At 35.9% G+C, this 14,062-nt stretch overlaps 1 protein-coding gene and 1 pseudogene across 1 annotated transcript; both read right to left on the bottom strand.

Moving 5' to 3' along the window:
• Positions 1-1,437: 1,437 nt before the first annotated feature.
• LOC129882272 (pre-mRNA-splicing factor ATP-dependent RNA helicase DEAH1-like) lies at positions 1,438-4,013 on the bottom strand (annotated as a pseudogene).
• Positions 4,014-7,233: 3,220 nt separating this feature from the next.
• Positions 7,234-9,697, bottom strand: LOC129882275 (L-type lectin-domain containing receptor kinase IV.1-like). Its single transcript, XM_055956491.1, has one exon. The coding sequence runs from the start codon at positions 9,548-9,550 to the stop codon at positions 7,544-7,546; it is 2,007 nt and encodes a 668-aa protein (XP_055812466.1). The 5' UTR covers positions 9,551-9,697; the 3' UTR covers positions 7,234-7,543.
• Positions 9,698-14,062: the final 4,365 nt, after the last annotated feature.

A 14,062-nucleotide genomic window follows, 5' to 3' on the forward strand; every position in this document is an offset into this window, starting at 1 on the left:
ATGTCATATTAAAGTATGACATTTGATTGATAGGAAAGTTAATTACTATTCTAAGTGTTAGTTGGAGCAAATAATTATATGAAATTTAATGACTTTTCTCATTAGAAATTATTTTCCTAAAAAATGATTCTCTATTCATTTAGTTTTTTCTATGTCCTTTGTCATTGACTTGACTTACTACCACCACCACAAGAGTGGAATCGACTTATTTATATTCCCACACAGTTAACTAAAGAGAAATTCCTGGCCATATAGTGTAAATGAAGAATAATGCATGCCCACAAAGATTGACTCCTTGTTCTTCCACTACTTATTTATCACAACCAAGAAATATGTTTAGGACCACATTGAAGTAAACATATGAATTGGCTTAAAAGCGTGTCTATTCATTATAGTTGAATCTGAGTTCTGATGAATTAGACAGGACATGACGTACCTACAGTTTACCGAGGACATGACCCTAGATACATAAGAGGATATGGATGTCGAGGATTAGGATAGAAGGTTAGTAGGTAATCAAGCGTAGTCTAGTGTTTCCTACCAATATTAGTATTATTACTCTCCTGCTATTTTATTCTTCGATTTTTTTTGTATTATCTGTTTTTTTATTACCTTTAGCTTAGGTTAACGTACTATTTGTTATTGTTATTGTTCTTCTCTACATTACTTTTAGCATGGCTTCTTCACTACTATATTTCCTTTTCATATCTTTTTGTTTTATATATGCATTACTTGGGCCAAGGGTCCATCGGAAACATCCTCTCTAACTTCACAAGGTAAAGGGTAAGGTTACATATACACTACCCTCCCCAGACCTTATTTGTTGGACTACACCAGGTAGGTTGTTGTTGCTGAGTTATTGTTGAAAGCTTTTTTAGCCATGTTTTCCAAGATTGTGCCTGCTCTTTTTGTTCTTGCAAGCTCTGAAGACCTTGGATTCATTTACAATGGCTTCAATGGAGCAAACTTGAGTCTAGATTGCATAGAACAGTTGACATCAAATGGCCTATTAGGTTGCAAAAGGGCCATGCTTTTTATCCCACACCAATCAATTTCAAGAACTTAATTAGCAAATGGTTAGAATTTCTCTTTTTCTACAACTCTTGTCTTTGCCATAGTTTTGCCTGGTCATGTCATGGCTTTTGTAATTGAACCTGTTGGAGGCCTAGAAGAAGCACTTCCAAGCCCATTTAATTTCTTGGCCTCTTCAATGAGATATAACTCTACTGGAAAATCACAAAAATTTCGAGTCATCAAAGGCGTAGCATCAACACTAGTCTATCCACATGAAAAATGGGAACAAGTAATAATACACAGAGATGTGAAGGCTAGTAATATGCTGTTATACAGTGTATTGTATGCGAAGTTAGGAGATTTTGGCTTAGCAAGATTGAATGATCACGGGAGGGATCTGCTCACTTTATAGTGGAATATAAAGAATATGAATTTCTCGCGTTCTTCTTTTTGTACATTGTTAGCTAACGAGATTATATGATCATGGTTCTAATCCTCCATGACCGTTGAAAAAAAATTAAAACTACATGGCTTACACGATAAAAAATATTTGTATAGCATACTTCCCCGTGCAACATAATGCATAGAATGAGGCACGTACAGAGAATTACAGCCGTTAATCTATAAAAATCCAAAAAATAATGAAGAATCTACAAAATCCTATATACAAGCTATCTCATTCTTGTCATTTAATATGTATGGACTTCTTCAATTAGCAGAATTCTTCTACCTAGCATAAGCCACTCTCTTTTCTTTGAGTTGATCCTAAGATGCACGGCCTATTCCACGAGGCATTTTCTTTGAGCTAGAGTCTTCAACATCTTTCAACTGATAGTAGTGAGGAGCTATTTCTACAAGCCATTCCGGTTTCAGTTCAGTAACCTGTCGCATATACTCCTTCCTCGTCAAGACTAGTTCATGGTAGATAACCCATCTAGGAAGCTCCTGCGCTAAACCTGAGCTGGGGTGAATGTTAACTGTCTGGGGATGTTTAACAGTTCGATAACATCCAGCCTTATGTAGTCTGGCCGAGTGTCGGAAAAATCCTGATGTTATAGACTTCTATATAGCTTCCAAGTTATTAACATTTGAAGTCAACTCAAATTTCACTCTTTCAAGCAGGCATTCCAATTGATCTCAGATATCCCTAGCTCTCTTCATGCTTCGGACCTGGATGTAGTTCTCGTAACACCATTGTGTTGAGAAGTTTGTCTCCTTCCAGGAATTGTAAACCTTTAACAGGGCGATATGATCTCCCACGTTACCTGTATGAAAATTCAAACGTGCATTGTCTGAGTGGACTTGTTTGTCCTTTGGACGATAGAAGATTGAATTCCCCACAGAAAGCATTGCAGCAATGCTTATTATTTCATCAGAACACTTGTATTTGTCAGAGGCAACGATCGTCTTGGACAGAATGGGATCTAAAGGAAACTCGGCCATTCTTCTACCCATTGTTGTTAACTCGCCAAGCTTATTAAGGACCCCGAGGGCAAAGAGAAGTTCCAGTGCTTTGAGTAGAGCTTCTGATGGTGGAGGGTCCATGAAATAAAAATTCAACAATTTGATAATCCCATGGCTCTTGAGAGACAGCACAACATTTGCAAGGTTGGTCCTTTGTATTTCCGGGACTGTGTTGTCAACCAAATCATTCATATAGTTATGTGCAGTGTATAATCGAAAGCACTTTCCAGGACCTGTTCTTCCAGACGGACCAGCTCATTGGTTGACAGAAGCCTTAGATATAGGAGTGACTTGTAATGACTCCATACCCATTCGAGGGTTGTAAGACTTCATCTTAGAAAATCCTGGATCAATAACATATTTAATCCCATCACTTGTCAATGATGTTTCAGCAATATTTGTAGCAAGTACAACTTTACAAGCCCCTTCAGGAGTGGGCTCAAATATCTTGGCTTGTAATTCTGTTGGCAGGTTTGCATATATCGGGCAAATTATCAGCTCAGCACCCCTTATCCGATGCTTAATGATCTCCTCCGCGGTTTCAATCTCTTCCTGCCCAGTCAAAAAGATTAATATATCACCAGATGGTTGAGTTACATGGATTTGAAGAGCAGTGACTACTGCTGCATCCATGTAATCGGCCTCTGGTGCTTTCGTATAATGTATCTCAACTGGAAACCGCCTTCCAGGAATCTTAAAAATTGGAGCACAGTCGAAATAATCACTGAACTTCTCTGCATCTAGAGTAGCACTTGATATAAGCAACTTCAGATCAGGTCGAAATCGGGCTACATCCTTAACCAAACCAAACAAAATGTCAGTGGATAGCGTTCTTTTGTGAGCCTCGTCAATCATGATAACACTATAGCTGGCTAGATCAGGCTCACCAAGAAATTCTCGCAGCAACATCCCATCGGTCATATACTTCAGAATCGTTTTTTCAGATGTACAGTCTTCGAAACGTATAGAGTAGCCAACCTCATTGCCAAGTTTGACTCCCATTTCATCAGAAACGTGTGCAGCAACACTCATAGCTGCAACTCGACGTGGTTGAGTACATCCAATCTTCCACGTTTGGTATATCCCGCCTCATGTAGCTACTGTGGTATTTGAGTAGTCTTCCAGGAGCCTGTTTCTCCAACAATAACAAGAACCTGATAATCATTTATAGCTTGGAGCAAATCATCCATGTAGGAATAAATTGGAAGACTCTTCCTATCCTCCTGAAGTTTTCCAAATGCTGATTTTTCTATGGACTCAATTGGAAGCTCTTGATCAACATTAACACAGTCCATTATTGATTCCTTAATGAACTCAATTTGGTCTTTGAACACAAATTGATAGTCCTCGGATCGTTACTTTCTATTTTTTGACCCAAATTTAAGTGTAGCCTTCGCAATTTGTTGTTCCTTCCATACTTTTTGTTCCGAAATAGGATTCGTCATTCTAGCAGAATACGAAGCAACGGAGAGTCTCTTTTTCTTATTTACACCGCCTTCATGATCATAGGAATCAGGCATCTTATACTCGCTCATGTAATCAATATATTCTGATTTCTTCTTTAATAGTTCATATATCTTTTGCTTATGTATTAATTCGCGTCTCTCTGCTTCTGTGAAATTCACTCCCTTAAACAAGTATTGCTTGTCTATGATTTCGTCTCTTAGTTCATCTAGAATCTTCTTCTCCCTTTTGTTCAAGTATTCTCATCTCGAATTTTTCCTCAAAGTTCCAATATTAGACCTCCTGATTGTCTCTTCTTCCTTCCTCGATAATTTTGAATCTGTGAACTTTCTAGTCCTTGCAGCATCTCGATCTCTGATATGTCGTTCCAACTCCTCCTCCTCTTTCTGATCCTGAAGAATATCTTCTTCTGAATCGGAATCAGAATTGTCATTGTCATTAGAAGTTCGTCCTCTATCACGTCTAACTCATCTTCATAGTCATCGGCCTCAACAATCCTCTTTCTAAACTTGTTTTTACGGGGCATAGAATTACTTTCAGCATCATAATCAAACGCCATTGTTTCAGCTGAATTTGGCAGCGGATCGGAGAAGAATAAAGAAATTCGTCGGAGGAAAATTAATGAAAAAGGTTAATTGTCTATAGCTTTAATGCTTTATATAGATATCAAATACCAAATCCTATTTGGATTGGGAGTTGGGACAGTCGTTATACTTAATCCTATAATAAAAGGGTTTCCAACGACTTCCCAAATATATTTGACGGCTAATTTTTTTTATTATTTTGTTTTTTCGGATACAAAATTTAAAAATAAAAGCCAATCTTCTTGGTTTAGGGGATTCAAAAAATCTAAATTTCAAAATAACACTATCTATACAATATAATCTTTTGTTGTGTGAGTTCGGGTGAACACCCTTACCCCCTCCTAGATCCGCCCCTGGTATCAAGCCATACATTGTAGTGTAAAGTGTTCACGGTGGGGGATGGGGGGGCTAGGGTGGGTCAAAAAGGACTATCAGGTTGACAAACTTCTAAAGAAAAAGTGCACATGATACTTTAGGCGGATTACATATCGGAATGGGATAGAAAAGTAACAAGTTTAAATAGAACACACACTTTTGACCTCGATGATAGCGTAGCCCAAGGGACAAACTGTTGGGCTGAAGCGGATGATACTTTTCATGGGGTTTAGGTTATGACAGTCAGTGAGTGTTTTATGGTTAAAGTTTATCATTATTGTTAGAATAGGAATAGATGTACACAATCCTACTTAGAATAGGAATAAAAATAGGAATAGATGATAGTATCCTACTTAGAATAGAAATAGAAATATGAATAGTTTATAGTATTCTACTTGGAAATGGATTGTTTTATAATGTCAATAAATAGGGTCTTTGTGTAATATTGTTCTTACACAATTCAAAAATATTTTTCTCCTTATTTCTCAAATGGTATAAGAGCCTCTACGATCTTGGAAAAGAATTAAAGAGCTTCCGCTGCCGGCGGGTGGCTATTACTCATATATGCCGCCCGTCTTGCCAATGATTATGTTAGCAAAAGTCTGGATCACCGTATATCTTTTCGGTGACTATTTTCTCATATATAATTTGCGTAGCACCTTGCATCTTTTCAATGACTACTTTTTCATATTTAATTTACGTAGTACCATGCATTTTTTTGGACTACTTTTTCATATCTATTTGTGTAGCACCGTGCATCATTCTGATGACTACTTTCTCATATTCGATTTGTGTAGCATCATGCCATCTTTCTGGTGACTACTTTTTCATATATGATTTGCGTAGCACCGTGCCATTTTTTTGTGACTACTTTCTTATTTGTGTAGGGTCGTGCCATCATTCCGATCCTACCCATATAATTTTTGTTTTTCAGTAAGGTCGTGCCATCATTCCGACCCTACCCATATCATTCTCTTTCTCAGTAAGGTCATGCCATCATTTTGACCCTATTCATATAGTTTTATTTCTTAGATTGTGACCATTTTCAACCATCAAATCTAATAATTTAGGACATGAGCATGTTCCGGCTAGTTATACGGTGACTTTCTTGTTTAAGATCTACTCATCTCTTGATTTTGAGACGTTTCATATATTTTATATCAGATTTCGAGCGTTTTTCAGCGGCCATTGCATTATTTCTAAGAGATCTGAGTTTTCTTGCAGCATTTCCTTTTTGTTTCAGATTTACTTTCGCCAAAAAAAGGGCGTACTCAGATATTTAGACTAGATTACAGTGATATTTTCTCTCTCGTGGATAAAATAGCATATGTCCGCATTTTTTTATCTATAGTTGTCGTTCTCCTTTGGCCTTTTAATCACTTGGATATTAAGAATGTTTTTCTCCACGGTGATCTCTAGAAAGAAGTTTATATAGAGCAACCACCTGATTTGTTACTCAAGAGGAGTTTGGTAGCCTTTGTATGTCGATTGTGTAAATCACTCCATGGTCTGAAATAGTCTTCTCAAGTCAATCTATGGTCTGAAACAGTCTTCTCAAGCTTGGTTTGGTTTGGAAAGTTCAACATTGCAATTCAAGAATTTATTACTCTGTGTTTTATCGACATATCGCATCAAATCCAATATTTCATGAGAGGACTAAGCACATTGAGATTGATTGTTACTTTGTCAGAGCAAAGATACTCTCAGGAGATATTGTTACAAAGTTTGTGAAGTCAAGTGATCAACTTGCAGATATCTTCACCAAGTCCCTCACCGGTCCTCGTATTAATTATATTTATAACAAGCTAGGTACATATGATTTGTATGCACCAGCTTGAGGGGGAGTGTTAGAATAGGAATAGGTGTACACAATCCTACTTAGAATAGGAATAGATTATAGTATCCTACTTAGAATAGGAATAGAAATATGAATAGTTTATAGTATTCTACTTGGAAAAGGATTGTTTTATAGTATCTATAAATAGGGTCTTTGTGTAATATTGTTCTTACACAATTCAAAAATATTTTTCTCCTATATTTCTCACAATTGTCAACAGGCAAAGTCATGAACTCATAAAGATCTAACAGCTTAGGAAGGCAATTATAGAGCCCTTCTTGACAAGGAATTGGCATACTTTGGCTCATTGGAAATACAATTATCTGAAAGAGAGCAATGAATGACTTGATTCCTATGAACCAATGCGACTCCTTAAACCACTCGGCCATCTCTCTTACATAATGATTATGGCCCAAAAAACGATATTGATTGGATAGATACGGCCAATCCATTCTAACTAGAAAAATAGAAAAGTTTAATTCTGAAACTTAACAATGAAGCAAAAAGAAGTACTTTCTAAAGGAGAAAAGTAGTTATCTCTGTATATTGTTCCATTGTAAACTGTACCATCAAGACATAACTGTACTATCAAGCTTAAATCATTTTACTGTTATGAAACTGTTCTATTACGCGCTTCGTGCATAGATTAATTCTACAGGATAATAAAATGCTTCAAGCATTGAATTCTGGATGGGAGAAAAAAGGTTTATAGTATTCCATCATAAGCTACTCCAATTTATCAGTGCATAATCCACCAAAGTTGAGTTATATTTACCAGGCTCAGTACATTAATAATCATCATGAATCATCGGCCACCAGAGAGAAAGGAATCTGTTACAGATGGAGAGCCGGAATGTGCATAACCCAAAGAAGATGGATATGACTTGACAAAATCATCAAAACCTCCGCGATTTTCAAATGTTAGGTTAGCTGATGAAACACCGAGTTCTGATAACTCTGGTAAGGCCACAACACCATCCAAGAACAACAAGATTTGTCGCATGGTAGGCCTACGCGAGGGCTGTGAATGAGAACAGAACAAGCCTAACTTTAAGACCAATTCCACTTGCCCTGGAATAAAATCAATGCCTATGTTCGGATCAGCAGCATCAAGAATATTACCCCTATTCCAGCACAAGAACACCCAATCGACCAAAATCAGATCATCACCGTCTTGTCTTGGCTGTATTGGCCTCTTACCACATGCAACTTCAAGCAGAAAAGCCCCAAATGAAAATACATCACTACTAGGTGTTGCCCTGCCAGTTCTAGTATGCTCTGGTGCAAGGTAACCAAGAGTACCAACAACACGTGTAGATTGAGGATCGGTCCCATGACCATATAGCCTCGCGAGTCCAAAGTCTCCTAACCTGCCATTTAGCTCACCATCCAACAAGACATTACTGGCCTTAATATCTCTATGAACCACTACGTGATCACATTCTTCGTGTAGGAAAAATAGTCCAGAGGCTACACCTCTAATAACTCTGAATCTTTGGTTCCAATCGAGGGTAAATCTTGGTTGGTCGTATAAATACTTGTCTAAACTTCCATTAGACATGTATTCATAAATCAAAAGCAACTCTCCTTTTCGCCTGCAATAACCCAAAAGTGGTACTACATGCCTGTGTTGTATACGACCTATGCTTACAATCTCCGAAACAAATTCCTTCATCCCTTGTCTTGAATCATGAGATATCTTCTTTACAGCTATCTCAAGTTTGGTGATAGGCATCACTCCTTTATAAACCTTACCAAACCCTCCAGCTCCCAACAACTCCTTTTCTCGGAACCCCTTAGTAGCAGTGTACAATTCTTTATACTTAAACCTTTGCAGTCTATACTCGCGTTCCCAATCTTCAAGAATTTCTTCATACTTCTTCCTTCTTACATAATAAACAACCACTGAGATAGATGTTACAAGTGAAACCAACGATATTATAGGCAAACCAATCGTTAAAAATCTTGATGTCCCTTTACGCCTAAGACGAGGAAGATTAGGAAGTTGAGAGAGTTCTTGAGCTTTCCCATTAGTCTTGAAGCTCCATCCCAAAATATAATGATGTGTTGGAACTGAACCAGTTGATGATGAAAAACCAACATACATAATCTGATCAAGAATCGGCGAAAGATCATATTTCAAAGCCAAAAGTGGTCTAACTGGTTTTTCCATAAGTAATTGAGCTACTGTTACATTTATTTGCTTAGTGTTCTCATCATAATCAATCCAAACTTGCATTGGCTGGCCACTAATTAAAGTCAAGTTATGAAACAAACCAGTATCATCAAAATAACCTGCTGCTTTATTTGCTACAGACCTCAATCCATTTATATCAATTCCAACGTGATTGTCATTGATATCACCAAAATCCTCGCTGTAGATTGTATCGAGCTCAACTCCAACGACATGGTTTGAGCTATTCCCATTATTGGCAGAGTTAAAAAGACCAAGATAGTGATTTGCCAAAGCCCCCTGAAGTCCTCTATGTGGCGAGATAACGAAAGCTAGTCCATGACCACTCAAACTTCCATAATCAGACGTTATCGCAAACACAAAGGTTGTGGAGAAAGAAAATACAGTACCATTAGTTGAATTCTTGAAATGAATTGGATTTGGATAGAAAGCATGGCCTTGATTTTGTGTTTCAGAATTTGTTAACAGCAAAAGACCATTGGATTTGAACTGTGCTATGCCATCCAAACTAAGATTACTTGATTGGAATCCATTGTAAATGAATGTATCAACTTCACAAGAAGCTGGTGAAAAATCAACTAAGAAGAGAGAACATAGAATGAAAAGATTGAAGAACATTGGGAATATTCTTGAATAGGAAAATATTGTGAGGCACAAAATGAGAAAATTACTAAATGCACAAAATATACAAGGCTAATGTCCAAGTCTTCTGTAGTAATCCAAAATTGTTAGTATTTTGTTTTTAGGTTTTCCATCCAATGTTAGTCACCCACATTGGGCCCCAACTAAATAGAATTTCCGTCGAGTAAGGCCCATTCACTACTTAAAAAATTAGTGCAAAAATCGAAGATCAAAATCGACAGACTCCCTCAGTTTTGTAAGGAAAATCGATAGACTGTACATCATTGGTTTGGCCTAGTCCTTCGGTTTTTGTATTGTTTTTAGTGGTGATTTCAAAGCTTCCTAACCAAAAAATAAATTCATCCCAAAACTTAAAATCGAGACTTTTGATTAAGGATGGAGGGATCATTTCCTTCCCACCACAATCGATCCTTGTTCGTTATTCAAAAATGTAACTATATATCTTTTTATTATTATTTTCCACCTAGTGTTCGGAACATGTGGAGTCTTGATTAGATCTGGATCGCGCACGGCAGGGCCAATTCGGGGGTGACACTCCTAACAAAAAAATTTTCATACCCAAGGCTCAAACTCGAGATCTCTAGTTAAGAATGAAGTTGTTTCACCACTGCACCACAATCCATATTGGTTAAAAATGTTACTATATGTCAAGTCGTCTCAACTAATCCAAAAAAGTCATCTACCAAGTAGGCTCATCATACATGTACTAAAATTGGGACCTAGAGCCCGTTTGGATTGGCTTTAAGTTGGTCAAAACCAACTTAAAGCTCTTTTTTAACTTTTGGACGTGTTTGTCTAATGCTGACTTTAAGCCATAAAGTTCTTAAAGTCAATCAAAAATGAAAAGTTAGGATTCCTAACTTCTTTTTTTCAAAGTGCTTAAAGTCATTTTCTTTGACCATGGAAATTACTTTTATATCTCCTATATTATAACTAAATTCCCAAACTACCTTTTTTTATTCTTTTAACCCTAAAATTCATATCATAAGCACTTCTATCCAAACACTCAACTGCTTATTTATAAAAATAACTTTCAGCACTTCAAAATTCTAAAAGCACTTCATACATAAAAGTTACTTTTTTTAAGCTCATCCAAATGGGCTCCTATATGAGTGAAAAGATCTATATTCTTCTCGTGTGTTTACCTATTTATATTTTGAAACTCCCAAATAAAAAATCTGGCTCGTCAGTCCACGTCACATCCGTGGTCGGTAATCCAAAAATGTTGTGCTACATGCCAAATCGTCTCAAATAATCCAACAAAGTCAAAAACCAAGTTGCCTCATTATACATGTACTAAAATTTGGAATTATATGAAAGGAAAGGTCGATATTTTCAACTTAAGACCTTTTCTTCAAATATCATTTTAGCAACTTTGCTAAAACATTTAAACAATTAGATATGGAGTAGAAATTTCCTCATTTGAAATAATAAAATGCATTTGAATTTCAATAAATTATAAATTGATGATAGCAACCACTCAACAGATATAGTACAAAATGTTAATAACTACCAATTTATTACCCTTTATGTAAGGAACCTGCAAAATAATGTTGGCAAGTGGCAAGAATTTTATTTCAATAGTGTGATGGAATCAGATTTACATACTTCATTTGTAACCTATAATTCACGTTTTGCAATATGTAAGAAATTTTAGAAAGATAATTAGTTTAAAAGTGTTTTTGACATTTTATTTTTTAAAAATGAAATTACTTTTTAAAAAAATCTAAATTAGTCTCGTTTTAGTTCCTAAAAAATAGGATCAATCAAGTTAGTGTGTAGTTTGTATATTAAATTATGGCCCTTTGGACATGCCATATGAAGTTATGATATGAAATCAAAATGAAATAAAGTTAAAATTCTGTTTGAACATACAATCTGAATTTTTTAAGTTATTTTTTTTCATAAATATAAAAACATTACAATTTGTGAAAATTATCAAAATTTTCTCAATTCTTAACTTCTTATACAATCTTACGAATGAACAAATTATACTTCATAAACAAGATATCAAAATATCCTAAGACGCCACATTGATCAATTGCATATCTCATTTATTAATAAATATTTGAGATAACAAACTTTCAAATACACATAATTTCATAAAGATCCACTAGTCAACAAGAGTAGTAACTAGTTATTCTTTAGTATAATCATCTCACATGATACAAACAATATCTTCATGTCGGGCATGAATCTTTTTTTAAAAATTTTAAAATTAAAATTTTTATTTTTACAAAATATAAACTTATGATTCAATTTCTACATTTAAAAAAAATAAAATTAAAATTTGAATTTTCAATCATTTTTTTTTTAGAATTTTAAATCATGATTCCAAATTTGATAACTCTATCAGTGGAGTTAGACCTGAGAAAAAAGAAAGGCAAGCAGCAGAAGAAAGAAGGAGAAAGAAGACGAAGAATGAAGAAGAATGTACAGAAGAATGGAGAAGAGAGTTGTAGAGAGAGAAAAATATCTAAGAAAATGAAAGATTGTGTTGTATTACTTCATCGGTGTATATTACATATATTTTTTACTTGTACATGTACAACCTTTATACATTTATACATACTGACCTTTAACTACATTTTAACTAACTACAACAACCTACTAACTGCTTTTAACAACTCTTTACAATATTCTAATCTTTCTTTAACCATGTTAGCTTGCCAAGTTAACACTCATTCTCAAGCTCATGATTTAAAGAGGTTCATAACTCCAAGCTGATTTAGCAATTGTTGATGTTGAGATTTTCTTTGACTTTTGGTGAGTATATCAGCTAGCTAGTCTTTGGTATGTATGAAGTTAGTTTTCAGCATTCCTTGGCATATTCTTTTCCTTACAAAATGACAATCTATATCAATGTGTTTGGTTCTCTCATGAAATATGGGATTTGCAGCAATTTGAATAGCTATCACAGATCATGTTAACAAGCAATTCAATCTGAACTTCTAGCTCTTTAAACAGACTTATCAGCCAGGTGATCTCAGCTGCACAGTTGGCCATACTTCTAAACTCAGCCTCTGCTGAGTTCATGGACATTGTCTCTTGTTTTTTTGATTTCTAGGAGATTAGTGATCCACCAAACTTTACTAAGTATCCAGTGACAGATCTTCTTGTTTCTAGACAAGCACCCCAGTCAGAATCACAGTAGGCAGTCAATGTATTTATACCTTGAGATGACATTAACAGCCCAAGTCCTGGAGCTTCCTTAAGGTATCTGTCAACCCTCGGTGCTGATTCCATATGTGACTCCTTAGGATTGTGCATGTATTGGCTCAACACTTGGACTGGAAAAGCTATATCAGGTCTGGTCATGGTGAGATACAAGAGTCTTCCCACCAGTCTCTAGTACCTTTTAGGATGCTGCAGTGGTTGATCATCAACTCTCCCTTCATGTCATGCCCTGAGAGGGTACCCTAGACGTGACCGGCACTCGAAGATCATTGCTGGTCCCCAAGCGAACCAGTTGGTCCAATCACACATTCGTTCATATCAATCAATCAGTGGAAAGTTTAAAATAAAGAAATAATTTAGCGGGCAATCTAAATCAACGATCTAACTCAAGAAAGAAAGGCCATGAGCCAACAAATCAAACTCCGATCTTCGTCATTAAAATAGTTTGATATGAATAATTCAAGGAAAGAAAATACTCAATCGACCCATCACTATCTAGTCTATGAAGCCTCTATCACTACTATCTAATTGGTGTCAATGACATGTTCATGGCTACCTCAAATCAAAATGAAAAGGGCTAACTCGATGCAAGAATAACATAAGCGGTGTCCTCCGAATGTAGAGGAGGACTCACCAATATGCTGAGTGTGTATAGATTCTCAATGGGGATCCTATTGACGATCTCTTAAACATGTCTCTGCATCATGAAGTGATGCAGGTCCAAATAGACGTCGGTACATGGAATGTACGAGTATGTAATATGGCAGAACAAAACATACCTCAAGGAAGAATAACGTTGGTTCAAATATCTCAATTCAGAAAGATAAGAGAGACTCAATCAAAGTGTCATAAGTCTAAAGTAAGGATATAGTTTTGGAGAAAGATCAACCATATACCATACAACCCATTCCAATCACATATCATTTAATCCAATCCACCACATATCACCTACTCCAATCCAATCATATATCATCCAATCTAATTCAATCATATACAATCAACTCAACAAACAACTCAACAATCAATTCAAAGGACGCAACTCAATAAATATGCAAATTTGAACTTAGTAATGTGACATAATCCAACTCAATTATCAATAAGATTAATCAAACCAATCAAATCATACACAATCCACTCAATTTAGGAGTTTCTCTAACCGACAACAATCCCACCACCTATAATTAGGTGATGCATAATGAGCCACGTCGTTGCCACATCTATTCATACTTCTCAAGGTATGAACGAATCAACCAATCATGGATCCGTCAATCAATCAAGTCCTATCATTTCAGGACAATGAAATAGGAAAAC

The sequence above is a fragment of the Solanum dulcamara genome, chromosome 3, assembly GCF_947179165.1.
Source record: "Solanum dulcamara chromosome 3, daSolDulc1.2, whole genome shotgun sequence".
NCBI classification, from domain to species: Eukaryota; Viridiplantae; Streptophyta; class Magnoliopsida; order Solanales; family Solanaceae; genus Solanum; species Solanum dulcamara.